The sequence below is a fragment of the Phaenicophaeus curvirostris genome, chromosome 22 (assembly GCF_032191515.1).
Source record: "Phaenicophaeus curvirostris isolate KB17595 chromosome 22, BPBGC_Pcur_1.0, whole genome shotgun sequence".
Classification (NCBI taxonomy): Eukaryota; Metazoa; Chordata; class Aves; order Cuculiformes; family Cuculidae; genus Phaenicophaeus; species Phaenicophaeus curvirostris.
This window is the reverse complement of record NC_091413.1, coordinates 6,437,085-6,452,319: the sequence shown is the minus strand read 5'-3', so window position 1 is coordinate 6,452,319 and position 15,235 is coordinate 6,437,085. Positions and strand designations below refer to the sequence as shown.

Here is a 15,235-nt window from a genome sequence, read left to right as displayed (position 1 = left end):
GAAGACACCGGCTCCTCGGCTCTCCAGGAGAGATGCCAGCCTTTTGGAGCAGCAGTCCTTTATTCCGGACTCCAGGGATGCTATAAAAGCCCCTTTGAAGTGGAGAGCTCAGCCCGGCTCCCGCGTGCCACCATTTTCTGCTGTCATTGTCATTTCTGTTCCGATGATAAAAAGACTGAATGCAACTGCTCGGGGCCGCACCAGGGGACGGGGCCTCGCTCCTGCTGCAGGTGTAAAGGCTGATGGATTAGGTCAGCGCAGACAGCACAGTGACCTCTTGCAGGGAGCATCCACAGAGGGGACTGCAGGAGTCCCAGCTCCTCCTGCTAACAGCATTTTTCCTGCCCAAAAGAGAGACGTGGGTCTGTAAGAAAGGAAGAAAGGAGATGCCGCAGATGCGCTGAAGACTGAGCTAAAAGGTATTTTTTTTAATGCAAACATTAATTTGTAATGAGCCTTGATAACGGATCGTGTTTGTTCCCCAGGTTTGCACACCTGGCCCCTTCTGAATCAAAACAATCCTGTAAAACACAAAATCTCTTGACTCTCACCAGCCAAAAGGTGGTCAGCACCCTGCCCAGAACCAGTTTCCACTCAGATGGATGAGAAGGAACTTGCATTGCCACAATATTATTTTTCTTTAATCCCACTCAGCCCAGCACCTCTCCCCTGAGCTCTGGGCAACACACGGCTCTGGTTAATGGAATGCACTTTCAGGAGCTGAAGGGCTCTGCTATTTATAGTGTCTGGAAGACCTTTCCTCAGACCCGGTGCTCAGTGGCAACAGCAGCCTTTTAGCACTATTACGAACAAGCACACAACGCATTTCAGTCCGACTTTCAGTCCAACTCTAACAATTCCCAAAGATCCTGATATTAGCTGGAATCCCAGCTTCCCCAGAGCTGTAACGTGTCCAGGTGGTACAGCCCGAGCCATGATGCTCTCACAGCCTGGGACACTTGCAAATCCCTTCATGACCACATTGGCACAAACCAGTACACGTCCAGCTTCCAGACTGTAGCAGGAGACAGGCTCTCCCAGCAGGGAAACAGAGTCACTAATCATGAAATCATAGAATCACCAGGTTGGAAAAGACCCACTGGATCATCGAGTCCAACCATTCCTATCAAACACTAAACCATGTCCCTCAGCGCCTCATCCACCCATCCCTTAAACCCCTCCAGGGAAGGGGACTAAGACCCAGCTAAAGCTTGAGCTGTGCCACCAAACAGGTTCAGCATCCACCAAGGTGTTTGGTCCCAGTCAGGTCCAATGGCTACAACATTCCCAACTCTGTATCTCAATGGTCACAACCCTGTCCGGTTTGCCTCAAACCTCCTCATTCCCAAGGCAGCCCCCAGGCAAGCTCTGACCAGGAATCTAACAAGAATATTAGAGAGCCCAGAAGAGGCCACAGAGATGAACCAAGGGCTGGAGCACCTCCTGTGTGAGGACAGGATGAGAGATTTGGGGTTGTTCAGCCACAAGAAGAGAAGGCTCCAGGGAGACCTTAGAGCAACTTCCAGTACGGAAAGGGGCTCCAGGAAAGCTGGGGAGGGGCTCTTGATCAGGGAGGGCAGGGAAAGGGTGAGGGGAATGGCTTGGAGCTGCAAGAGGGGAGATTGAGATGAGATCTTAGGGAGAAATGTTTCGCTGTGAGGGTGGGGAGGCCCTGGAACAGGTCACCCAGAGCAGCGGTGGCTGCCCCATCCCTGGAGGTGTTCAGGGCCAGGTTGGATGGGGCTTGGAGCCCCTGATCCAGTGGGAGGTGTCCCTACCCATGGCAGGGGGTGGGACTGGATGGGCTTTAAGGTCCCTTCCCACCGAAACTTTTCCATAATTCCATGAACTCCAGGGCTCTGACCACGCAAAGACGTCGATTCACAACAACCATGCATGCAATAACTGAAGAAAACCATGTTCCCATTGCTGGTTCAGAAATCTGAAGTGCTTTTTTTTCAAGCCTGCATTCATACATGACTGAAAGAGATGCTGGTACCAGGAAGGCTCCATGGAGACACTGACCCCAGCTTGCTCCACACAAAAGGAGCAAAAGCTCAGTGCCAGTTCCACTCAAACACACCAGAACAGGGGGGGAAGTACTTCTGCTCTTGCTACTATGAGCCTCCCCCCAACTTCACAAGCCGTCACTCCTACTCAAGATGCAGAAAATAATGGGAAACTTCTTTCTTCTATCACATCCAGAAATCCCTGCAGTTGCAAATGAAGGACGACAATAATTGGACAGGCCCATAGGCAATGGAAATGATCCACAAGCACGGTGACATTTATTCTGTGCGGGAGAAGCAATGTTCCCCCACTTCATCTGAACCTAGAGCAGGGGAAACAAATGAGCTGTGCAATGATTTGAATTGAGTTTCTCTAAGAGAGCCCAGGAAGATGAGACCTGACACCAGCAAAGCTCTTCTGCGCTTTTCCAAATTACTGCAATTTCAGTCTTGTTCTCATTTCCAAGCAGGTTTCATCCGAGTCAGAACCAAATTAGACAGGAATAGTTTATGCGAAATACAGAAAGGCTCCAAAACAAAACTAGCCCCAAAATCACATCTCCCTAAACAGAAAAGCAACTTGGCTGCAGTTTTCAGCCTGGGGAGCAGAATGTAACATCAAACTTGGAAGGAAGGAATAATTCTCACAAAAAGCAAGCTCTGTACCACAAACCTCCTTGGGGAAAAACTTACAGACCACCTTTAGAGGTGCAGCACCACCAGAGGGGCGCGGATAGGAGCATTGCAGGGAACAGGGCACCCACACAGGCATGAGCTTCATGAGCAAAGGAACAGAGACAAAGAATAGAATCTTAGTATCATTTGGTTGGAAAAGACCATAGAGATCATTGAGTCCAACCGTACCTTGTCCGCTACTGGACCATTCCTGAGTACCTCATCAAACCATCTCAATCCCCTTCAGGGATGGGGACTCCACCACCTCCTTGGGCAGCCTCTGCCAGTGCCTTGAGAACCTTGATGTTGAAGAATTTTCTCCTGCTCTCCAGTCTAAACCTCCCATGGTGTAACTTGAGGTGGTTTCCACTCATCCTGTCACTCAGGAGGAGAGCCCAGCACTCCCCTCATCATACCCTCCTTTCCAGGAGAAAAGACTCCTCAGCAAAGACGTGCATGAAGGGTGGAGATATTACCACGGTGGATAATTAAGTCTTATGAGGAGCAGCTGGGGCTGTTTATCCTGGAACAGAAGGGGCTGAAGGGGAGATCTCATCACTCTCTGCAGCTCCTGGAAAGGAGGTTGTGGTGAGGTGGGCACTGGGCTCTTCTCCCAGCTAAAAAGTGACAGGATGAGAGAAATGGCCTCAGATTGCACCAGGGGAGGTTTAGACTAGGTATCAGGAAAAAATTTCTTTACCAAAGAGAGGTAAAGCCCTGACAGAGGCTGACCAGGGCAGCGGTGGCATCACCATCCTCGGAGAGGTTCACAATATGTGTGACCATGGCACCTGGGGACACAGTTTAGCAGGCACAGTGGGGTTGAGCTGATGGTTGGACTAGATGAGCTGAGAGGTCTTTTCCAAGCTTAGTAATTCTGCGATTCTATGATTCCCCCCAGAGGCAGGGCAAGCAAGCCCAGCAAGGCTGCTTTATGCAAAGAAACAGCATCTCAGCAGCTTCCAGACTGACTTCTGCTGGACCCAGGGCACCAAAGGGGCTGTGAGCAAATGACTGGCAAAATAATACAAAAAAAAAAAACACCCAAAACCCAAACAAACAAAGAAAAAGGAGTGGGGAGCAGGGGGAAGAAAAAGGAGAAAAACAATCTGGTGATGCCTCCCACTGGCACAACCTCAGCCTTAATTCCACAGCCTGAGCTCAGCTCTTTGGAGCTGAACCTGACCTTTAAGCACGACTTTTAAAAAAACTGTCCCCCAAGAAAACATCGAGCCCTTGTGAGGAAAAGCTCCTCCATCTGCAGGAAACAGTGCTCATAGATCCTGCTTGGAGCTGAGAGAGGGACAGGTCTGGCTGAGCCCCTGCTCAGAGCGGCTGCAGCCTGGCCCCCTGCCCTGAGGCTGATGCTTTCCATGCTTGTCACAGCTGAGAAGTGATTTTTTGGGGGAAGGCTTTAAAGAAAATCCATTTCTCATTTATTCAGCATTTATTTATAGCTGCAGAAAAATCGCCCAGCAGCTGGTTTGTGGTCAGAAACTCAAACTGCTGCTGAGCTCCACAGCCACTCACATGGTTCCTGCTGCAATGGCTACTTTGAGAGCACAAAGGGCCAGGAACAGGTCTGTGAACCTCACCAACCTCACCAGCCGCATCTGGGGGGGGCTGGAGAAATAGGAAACAGCAGCTTCTTGCATGTGGGTCGGGGCAATCCCAAACACAAATTGAGGCTGGACAGAGAATGGATTGGGAGCAGCCCTTAGGAGAATGACTTGGGGTGGTTGGGGAGGAGATGCTCAAAATGAGCTGGAATGTGCACTCACAGCCCCAAAACCAACCATGTCCTGGGCTGCATCCAGAGCAGTGGGACCAGCAGGACCAGGGAGGGGATTCTGCTCCTCTGCTCTGCTCTGGTGAGACCCTCCTGGACCCTGTTTCCAGTTCTGGAGTCCTCAGCACAGGAAGGAGGTGGAGGTGCTGGAGCAAGTCCAGAGCAGGGCACAGAGATGATCTGAGTGCTGGAGCACCTCCCATACAAGGACAGGTTGGAGAGTTGGGGTTGTTCAGCCTGCAGAAGAGAAGGCTGTGGGGAGACCTTAGAGCAGCTTCCAGTGCTGAAAAGGGCTCTGGGAAAGCTGGGGAGGGGGTCTTGATCAGGGTCTGCAAGGATAGGATGAGAGGGAAGGGTTTTGAGCTGAAAGAGTGGAGATCTTGTGAGGAAATGTTTTGCTGTGAGGGTGGGGAGGTCCTGGCCCAGGCTGCCCAGAGCAGGGGTGGCTGCCCCATCCCTGGAGGGGTTCAAGGCCAGGTTGGATGGGGCTTGGAGCCCTTGATCCAGTGGGAGGTGTCCCTGCCCATGGCAGTGGGTGGAATTGGATGGGTTTTGAGGTTCCTTCCCACACAAACCATTCCATGGTTCTGTGATTCTATGAGCAGTGATTGCAGGGACAGGGAAAGGGGTGATTGTGCAGAGCAGAAGCTGGCAGTGTGCCTGCCGGGGCACTTTGGTGGAGCAGCTCTACCCTGAGACCACGCAGGCAGCATAAGCAGGGCAAGAGGTGGCACGCTAGCAGGGGTGATGCCTCCTGGCACGGGTGCAAGAAGCTGTCAGATCCCTTCTGGCAGCACATGCTCCCCTCATACAAGGCCCTCACCAGCTCTACTCCAATTGCCAGGGCATAGAAGAAGTAAACCCTTAAACCTGACATTTTTTCTGATCATTGTGACAAAGAAACATCCCTCTGGACTCGGCACTGGTGAGACCACTCCTCGAATCCTGGGGTCAGTTCTGGCCCCTCACCACAAGAAGGATGTTGAGGTTCTGGAGCGAGTCCAGAGAAGAGCAACGAAGCTGGTGAGGGGGCTGGAGAACAAGAGGAGCATCTGAGAGAGCTGGGGGTGTTTATCCTGGAGAAGAGGAGGCTGAGGGGAGACCTCATTGCTCTCTCCAACTCCCTGAAAGGAGGTTGTGGAGAGGAGGGAGCTGGGCTCTTCTCCCAAGGGACAGGGGACAGGACGAGAGGGAATGGCCTCAAGCTCCACCAGGGGAGGTTCAGGCTGGACATTAGGAAGAAGTTTTTCACAGAAAGGGTGATTGGTCCCTGGCAGAGGCTGCCCAGGGAGGGGGTTGAGTCCCCTTCCCTGGAGGGGTTTAAGGGACGGGTGGACGAGGTGCTGAGGGACATGGTTTAGTGATTGATAGGAATGGTTGGACTCGATGATCCGGTGGGTCTCTTCCAACCTGTTGATTCTGTGATTCAAAACCTAACCCTTTCTGAGAGCAACACACTCACAGACCCTTGTCAGCCTGTCCACGCTCAGGTTTGCTACTTCAAAAACAAATTAGGACCCGCATCTCCCTCCTAAAGCCCCAGGGATGTTCAGTTCAACACCACCAAGAGTGTCAGCAGCCAAGGGAACACAGGCTTCCATTGAAAGACTCAGCAAAAAAGAAACCTGCACTCCCTGACTCAAGGGAATTCCACTTCTTACTGTCATACAGGCACCTGTAACCCTCCAAAATGCTCCCACCAGCAGAGTGGAGCAGATGCTCTGTGACAGGCCCTCACCCAAGGCTTGGAAAGTCTATCTGGGGATCTGGTATGCGAGTCCTTTATAAGATGATACAATTCCTGAAGCAAATGCCATCATCATGAGGACAGAAATCAGCACTGGAGCTCACCTCCAAAACAGCGGAGAAGTCATCAGGGCAGGATGGGTACTTCTTTACCTACGCTTCTTTACCTCATTTTTCCAGTCACGTCCCTCCGGGCTGTTGCTCAGGTGACCATGTGCTGCCTTTCAAGCAACGAGGCACCAGAGCCCCAGTTTCCCACAAAACAATTTCCTAAGAGGCGATAAACAATTCCAGCCCGCAGCAGGGGGAAGAAAAACCTCGTGTCATGTCCCCAGCTCAACACACCTACCTCCTTCAGAGAGGCATCCATTTCTCTGCACTCTTCCAGTCTTTTCAGCACAGCTTGGACATCAGAAAGGGCCTCAGCGAAAACACTTTCATATCGAAGAAAGAAATCCAGTTGACAGCTTCTGCTCTTTGCTGCTGCGTGAGAGAAACAAGATGAGTTATTTGGTAATTGAAGGGATTCGCAGAAAGCTGGATGTTATTGAAAGGCATCAGTTTGTCACCAGCACATCGGCTCTGATAGGGAAACTGTGACTCACAAATCCCTTCTAAAGACATCGCACAGCCTGGGGGGAAAACCAACAGTTTATTTAACGCTGGTTATAAATGGAACATTTATTTTAAACCCAGTACAGTCTGTTTTCTTCCCATGCTGATCAGGAGTCTAAGGGATAAGGTAGCATCAGCACTGTTCAATCACTGGGCCACGTTTTGCCTTATCAGACTCCCATTAAGCACTAACACGGATCCCAATGCACATCAGAGAAAATCCCACGCATGGGTAGGGAAAGTTTTGCTCATACAGCCCTAATAAATTGAGGAGAGCATCGCAACTGCAGAGGAGAGATCTTCACAGTGCAGGGGAATAAATGCCCTGCAGAAAAGGGTCCATTTTGGCGCTACCTCCAGCCAAAGGTAAGCAAAAAACTATAAACACAGACAAAATATCCTTCACAGGGTGAAACATGCCCCATAAGCATAGCAGGTTCCCCTTCTGCACCACCACCCTGCTCGGCACAGGCAGCCTGATCCGGACAAGAGCCTGAATCCTCCCCCAGGGATCTGGAGTCACTCAGCATCGCACCCTGGTGAATCCAGGTGTGATATATGGCAAGTTCCTGGCCAGAAGGAGAAACATCTGCTTCCATTTCTGCTCCTACAGGGCCAGGAGATGGGGAAACTCTCTAAGGGAGAAGAGTTTTCCCTTCAGCAGGTTGACTTCAGCAGGGCTTCCAGATGAGCTTCCTGCCTGGATGGAGACTTCTCATGCTACCTGGTCCTAAGCTAAGCAGCTGATGAGACCCCTGAGGAGGTTTTTGCAGATCAAACATCTGCAGACTGTCTGCCACAGAGATCACTTTGGTAAAATTGTATTTCCCCCGCAGGAGTTTCCCACTGTACAGCATCTCCAGCAGGAGCACAAACTCCTCAGAGGTCACCATAGAAGCATCGATGGAGACGGTGTCCATGCTGTCCAAGAGGGATTTAAAAAGCAGTCTGGCAGCAGCCAAAACCACCTTGTGTGCTCTGAAACGAACATTCCCGATGAAGACGGTGCAATCGCAGAACTGCTGCTCTTTGCAGAGGGCATTCAGCTGCTGCAGGAGCTGCCAGCTGTAACCAGGGAGCTCCGTGGCATCAGGACCTCCTCTCACCGCGGTCTCCACGCTGCTTCACAAAGCCCAGCTGGTCACAAAGCAGAGGATCCCATTAGCACTTTGCTCAGACAGTAGCAAGACAAAAAGAGTAAGCAAAACCTTCTTCTCCACTTCCACCTCTGTCACAGCCTGAGGTAGACAGAGTAGGACCCAGAATTGTATTTAAACATTTAGTTTATTAACTATAATGTTACAATTCTAAGTCAAGAGTATAAGCTTACATCTAGGCCAATATTAGCATCCTATAAGGGGTTGAAAAAGCACTATACAACCTGTATGGAGTTCAGTGGTAGAGTCTTTAGATGTTTCCTTGAAGCTGCTATGAGTGAAGTTTCTGCAAAGGCTCCTGTTCTCATGGCTTGTGGACAATGTTGGTGGGGGATCTCAGGCCAGCTGAGAGGGAGCTCTGATGTGTGCTTGCTCCTCTCATTCTCTTATAGTCCGTCCTGGAGTGATAACATCTGGGGTGCCAATCATCCCATCTCTTTTACCTTTTCTCCGTGGTTCCCCAGATTCAGCCACTGATCCTACTAGAGCAAAAACACAGAGTGCTGGGGAGAGCAGCTTGCTTGCAGCCCAAGGCTTTCAGCACCCTTCTCTCCCTTCTCTGCACCCCGTCGTCCCAGCTCAGCCACTTCTGAGTCTTTTCCCCCAAGCTATAATTCCCTGCAGAAATCCACAGCCCTGATCCCATCTACCAGAGCCTCCCTTTCGCATCCCCCAAGCCCTGACCACAGGAGGGAGAACAGACAGGACATCTGCTAACAGAGTTGTTAGCAGCAGGATATCTGGGGCTTCTAAGGTAGACAAGATAAAGATGTTGCTGCCTCATCTACACACGGGGATGCCTAACACCGGTGCTGGCAATGATGCTGAAACAAAACAGCAGGAGCGCTAGAGGATGGACATGATTTACATGATCTCCTTAACATCTTTGCACCCAGTTTCCTACTCTCTCAAAGGGAACAGGAGTAATGTTGTCTGTCAGCACAAGGTTCCATTAGCCAGCATTCACACATCACCTTGAAGCTCTGCTTTGCCCAAAGCAGGCTCTGAGCAACTCCCAACCCACACCAAATTTTAAGTTTCCAGCAGACAGTGGGTGTAGGCTGAGCTGGCATCTTGCTCCCGTGAGGCATCAGCCCCTCTGGAGTTTAGACATTGTGAGAAGCAGAACCTGCTGCTCTGCTGCATGGAACCGCCTGTAGTGGCTGTGGGAGGACAGGAGGAGCTAGGAGATATTGTTTCACACCACAGCCACTGATGGCTCAGAAACCAGTTGGTGGGTGTCACCTGTGTCCAAGAGCTCTCCTGCTCAGCCGAGAGCTCCCCTGTGCTTTCAAGATGCAGTATGGTGGAACTTGCTATTCATAGAATCATAGAATCATCAGGTTGGAAAAGACCCACCGGATCATCGAGTCCAACCATTCCCATCAATCACTAACCCATGTCCCTCAGCACCTCGTCCACCCGTCCCTTAAACCCCTCCAGGGAAGGGGACTCAACCCCCTCCCTGGGCAGCCTCTGCCAGGGACCAAGGACCTTTGCCGTGAAATTATTTTTTCCTAATGTTCAACCTAAACCTCCCGTGGTGGAGCTTGAGGCCATTCCCTCTCGTCCTGTCCCCTGTCCCTTGGGAGAAGAGCCCAGCTCCCTCCTCTCCACAACCTCCTTTCAGGGAGTTGGAGAGAGCAATGAGGTCTCCCCTCAGCCTCCTCTTCTCCAGGCTAAACACCCCCAGCTCTCTCAGCCACTCCTCATAAGGTCTGTTCTCCAGCCTCTTCACCAGCTTTGTTGCTTTTCTCTGGACTCAATCATCAGGATAAGATCCTAGGCAGTTTCAACATCACCTCACATCTCAGGTGTCCTGCTGTCATTTGGAACCTCCAAAGCAAGAGCACTAGGGAGGCGAGTCCTCTTCTGGAAGGCAGAGAAACCTAAACAGTCGCTGACAACCCACCCCCATGCTTCCCAGGAGCCAGAGCTTCTCCAGGTACATCACCACCGAAGGGCATCTGAGTTCAGCTCTTCTCTGCTCCCTGGCACGCAGCAGATCCAACTCCTCACCCATTCACAGAGCCACCTGCGCTCCGAGCCAATGAAACACATGGGCTCTGCTCTCCTCCCACTCCACTGTAAACAGGAGACTTCAGGCTGCCATCAGCAGAGCTGCTGCTGGTCGTGGGAGAGGAGAGAGACCTGGTTCCTCTGCAAGGCTCAATGTAATAGCAGTTCTAGTCCACCTACTCCTTCCCTGGAGCTGAAGGATTTCCATGATCTGAGGTGGAACTGGGACTGCTAGTTAAATAATGATAGCTCTGGCTCTTCCTACAAAAGGAGAAGCAGGAAACATAGATGTCCTGGAAGAGATATCTGTTCCACTTTGCTGTGGAGAACCTTCTGCATGAACCCCATCCCTTGCACCAGGGTGGGCTGGAAGAAGCAGCAGCACCGTCTGCTCCCTCTGTTCCTAGCACCTCCCCATCTGTATCACAGCAACTCAGGGCACAGGAAAAAACATTCTGAGCAACTCAATGAGACATTCTTGTTTAAATACATTTTGCTTCTTTAATTATGGGGACCCAAGGATCTGCCGAAGACAAGAGATTGGCCAACCCATCCCTGGGGCAGCAGGTAACCAATACTTCCACTGGCTTCCTTTTCCCAGGTATTTCTGTCCTTGCATCCCTCCACAGTTCAAGGGGATCATGTATTATTTTTTGAGCTACAATTAGAGCAGGAAAAGGATCAGGCAATAGCAACAATGCTTCTCACAGAGGAGGAAACAGCAACACCCAGTTCTATCAACACAACTGGAAGGGAGTTTCCAAATTAAATTACTTCTCTTCATCATGATCGGAATGGTTGGACTCGATGATCCGGTGGGTCTCTTCCAACCTGGTTATTCGATGATTCTATGATTCTATCATTCACATAATTATTCAACCTAGATTCAACAGATTCTAAAGCCACCCACGGCACCAGGTTCATCAAAAGATAATCAAAGTTTAGGGTAGAAGCTGCTCAGGAGCTGGAGAGATAAGACACTGCCCCCTTGGCAGTTCCAAGGCAGCCGCAGAGCCTCCCATGTCCAGCAAGTCCATCACAAGGCACAGAAAAAATTTCAATGCCACCTCAGCCTTTGCAAGAGGATCCTGCGCACCCCTCACTGTCGTAACTAAGGACGTTTACAAGGTGTATTCATAAAATAACGCCAAAAGCTACTCCCTGCACTCATTTGTAGCATCTCAGCAGCCAGCCTGAAAATTCCATGCCTAAAATTCTTCCGTGGGTTGCACATGCAGGCAGCTTTTCATAGCTTTCCAAAAAAAAACCCAGAAACTCTTGCTGCATGGCCAAGAACTGAAGTGATGCCATCTCTCTGCATTATTATGGCACAAAGTGACAGCCTTGTGCTCCCTCTGCTGCCAGCTCATGTTCTGCAACACAGGCAGAGAACGGAGCTTATCAAGAGCAATCTGTGCACTCACAGGCTTATTTATTTCTTTCTCAGTGGGTCTGTCTGCTACCCACTCATCCCCACACACATACTGGATCAGGGGTCCAAAGCAAAGGAGGTCCTGTCCCCAACTTCCTTAATTTCTTCTCACTTGTGCTTATTTTTTGTATGAATGGATCAGTGCACTGTTTGTCTAAGGCTTGGGGGGCAACTTAGCTTAGTGGTGGACGTTGAGAACAAGAATAGAAACACATAAGCCAGAGCTAAGCATTCATTTGTGATTTCTTTATTCACACATAATGTCCCGTGCCAAATTGATCTATTTTTATCCTTCATCACTGAGTTACACAGCAGTTCTGTTCTAAAAGCCATTTACTTCCACTTCTAAATTGACACTAGATCTCATTTGTACTGACCCAGCCCTCATCACCACAAAGACATGTTGGTCTTAAGGAGAAGGTGATAGTTGTAGTGTCCCAGGGTAAATATTTAAAGAGATTCTCTTTTCATAAAAAGCCTCACATTTTATGCTCAAATTCCTTACCCAGAGTAGGTGTCTGTCCCCTCTGCAGGAGGTCAGAGACATTTCCCTCACCCAGTGCCCGAAGGCTCCCGCCTGCAACACCTGAACGACTCCAGGACCAGACACCTTGTGCTCCCACACACTCATCTCCCTAATGCTACAAGAAGTGGTTACTATTACAGAAAGTGGAATATTTTTGATCTAAGCTAAAATAAAATTTCATCTAAGTAATAATGTTTTTTGAAAGTTAGACAGAATGTCCCTCAAACAGCATGTTTTCTTTCAAGCAGTGTTTTCCTCTTTCGAGATGATGACATCTTAGGTGAAGTATGATCTGAGGTGAACAGAGGTGTCTTCTGTAATCACCTCTATTTACAGGCTTTCCCTATCTCAAATGCAAGGTCAGGCAGAGCTGGAGCCAGCTCCAAATTAGCACAAGTTTTGACTGTTGTGAAGTTCATAATAACATTAAAACGAGTCCTTGGAAAGTAACAGAATATGCATAAGACCTATGGGAGAATTTACACACATGCATGTAAGTGGGAGATGTATTCTGTAACCAGCTTTTGTCTCACTTCACATGGAATCATAGAATCACCAGGTTGGAAAAGACCCACCGGATCATTGAGTCCAACCATTCCTATCAAGGGATTGATGGAGATCAGTCCCTCCCGTTACCCAGGCTGGGTGGGATCCAGACCACACTATTTTCAAAAGCTTTTGCTGTGTGCGTTTTCCCGGCAACGCAGACCACGGATCCGCTTTGGATTCTCTTGGAGCATCTCTTGGTGCCTGCTGGGCTGGCACATGGCACAGAACTGCCCACACAGGGGAACAGAGGTAGGACAGGGGATGCAGTCACTCCTGCTCAGTACTTGCAGGGACAGCAGCGAGCTGAGCTCAAGGCCATGCAACCCCTTCTGGGTCATAATCTCTCCTCTTCACAGCAGCCTGGGCAGTAGGGAAGCTCCATCCCTGGCTTGCGGCTTCTCCTTTGAGCACTTGAGGGCACTGTTGGAATTTGGAAAGAGGTAGATTTCTGGAGTGAGAGATTTGTTTCATGTCACACTATGCAGAGGCACATCAGTGTTGCAAGAACTTGGGCTTCTGCTGGAAACCTGGCTGCTCCCAGGGGTTTGGCATGAACACCTCGGATGGAGCAAACCCTTTGACAGAGAAAACCATGTGATGGAGATTCTTACATCTTCCTTTTCCTGCAAGCATCGCTCCCTTTGCAATCATAGAAATCATAGAAATCATAGAAATCATAGAAATCATAGAAATCATAGAAATCATAGAAATCATAGAAATCATAGAATGGTTTGGGTTGGAAGGCACCTTAAATATCATCTAGTTAACCCCTCTTTCAGCTGCAGATCTTCTCTGTTGAGGGGCTGATTTCAGGGAAAAAGATAACGTGCAATTTGTTCTCAAGGGGAAGCAGCGAGCTTGTTCCCATGGAAAAAATTCTTCACGGAAAGGGTCATTGGGCACTGGAACAGGCTGCCCAGGGAGGTGGTTGAGTCACCTTCCCTGGAGGGGTTTAAGGGATGGGTGGACGAGGTGCTGAGGGACATGGTTTAGTGTTTGATGGGAATGGTTGGACTCGATGATCCTGGGGGTCTCTTCCAACCTGGTGATTCTATGATTCTACTGGCACCCAGACTGACTTCCTAAAGCCCTTTTGCAGTTTCTCATTTGCCAGCTCCCTTGGCTTTTGACTTAATTGCTTTTTATTGCAAAGATTCCCATGGGCACCTTGGCATCTCCCATTCCTGCTCCCTTCTGAGTGAGATGTGAGGAAAGATAACTCTGTGCAGGTTCTCAAAGGATGCCAGACTGCATCTCTGTTGCTGTGCGTGGTGGCCTAGTGTCTGAGCAGAACATGTTGAGAACATTGGCTTCCTGCAGTACATCTTCAGTGCATTTTCTCCATCAGCTTCTGGAAAGTCCAGTTGCCTCTGGCAAGTCCAGTTCCTGGGCTCTGTGGTTCTATTGCAGCTATCACACGTTTGTGGTCTGTTACTCAATGTGATCAGGTTTCTTCCAGCCTTTTCACAGGCAGGCTGGGCTTTCAGGAGGCCGTAGAGATTCCTTTCAGGATGGGGCACAGCACTTGTCTTCAGCTGAGCATCAATATCCAGGCCTGGCACCACTCCAGGCATGCCCTCATCCTCAACTCAGCATGCCTCGGCATCTGCCTATGATGTCAGCTCTTCAGTCCCCTGCTGTTACTGCCTGGCCTCTTATAAGCAAAATCCCACCCTAAATGTGTCCCGGAACTCACCCCTCACCTGTTGGCAGGAGCTGCTGGTGCCTGTCCCATTGAGTTTCAGGGATCTCACCTGCTTTGCTGGTACAAGTGATTGTCCAGCCTCAGTACCCACTTATCTCGGAGTCTCTGTAACATCCCTTGAGACACTTCTTCCAGCCACGCCAGTGCTGTAGCAGATCCATCTGCACGTGTGGTGCAAGGTAAGCCCAGCTCAACTTAGTTGAACTCTATTTTCTCAGAGCTGATGTCCACAACTCCTCAGGAGGGGTTTCCTCGTGGTGATGGGGGTTGCTCAGTGTATGCACTGCAGTGAGCTGGAGGGTTCATCCCCTTCCAGAGGACACAGCCAGCAGCTCCCTTTCTGCTTGAGCACATGCCTCTTTCTCTCTGGGGATGCGCTGTTAGAAAAGCAGTGATCTGCTTGGCAGGATCCCTGCTCTGAAATCTGCACTGAGCACAGAGCAGTTCCTCCACTGCTGCCCAGAGACCCACACTTTTCTATCCCCTGTGTTCCCTTGTGTCCAATGTACATCACACCCAGCAGCATCTCAGATGCGTGCAACTGGTACCCCTTATCAATCATTTCTCAAAACTGCAAGTCATGATGTTTCTTCTGCTTCTCTCAGCATCTCTCTACGTGCTCCGCTTTGCTGCACACACTGATGCAGATTTCCCCACACACGAATCAAGTATCTATATTTCCTCCCATGTCCTGGCTTTAGGTAAAAACCAGTATCTCCATACTCTCATTTTTTTTCTGATGGCAGCACCCATCAACACCTCTCTCAGCTGTTCTAGTGCTTCAGACACTATTCCTGGCCTGAAGAGTCTATTCTTCTAGAAATCATATCCCCATGTAGATAATAAAGGATTTTCCTCTCCTTCCCATCTCTCTGCTCCTGGTGGCCAGCTCTGCTTACAGCCTGTTTTTCCTTCCATGCGTGTGCATGGGTTTGCCTGCGATCCAGCATCCCCGGTGGTCTGGGTCCCTCTGTGTTGTCCATTTGTTCTGTTTCTAGGTGCTGATTTGTTTT

General features: G+C 49.9%; 1 protein-coding gene across 1 annotated transcript; it reads right to left on the bottom strand.

Moving 5' to 3' along the window:
- Nucleotides 1–6,386: 6,386 nt before the first annotated feature.
- Nucleotides 6,387–14,091, bottom strand: ZBTB40 (zinc finger and BTB domain containing 40). Its single transcript, XM_069874485.1, is given in 6 exon segments — nt 6,387–6,489; nt 6,569–6,702; nt 7,241–7,498; nt 7,501–7,607; nt 7,609–7,953; nt 13,841–14,091. Coding segments are annotated over 6 exon segments (1,185 nt in total). The 3' UTR covers nt 6,387–6,399.
- Between the last annotated feature and the right edge of the window lie 1,144 nt (nt 14,092–15,235).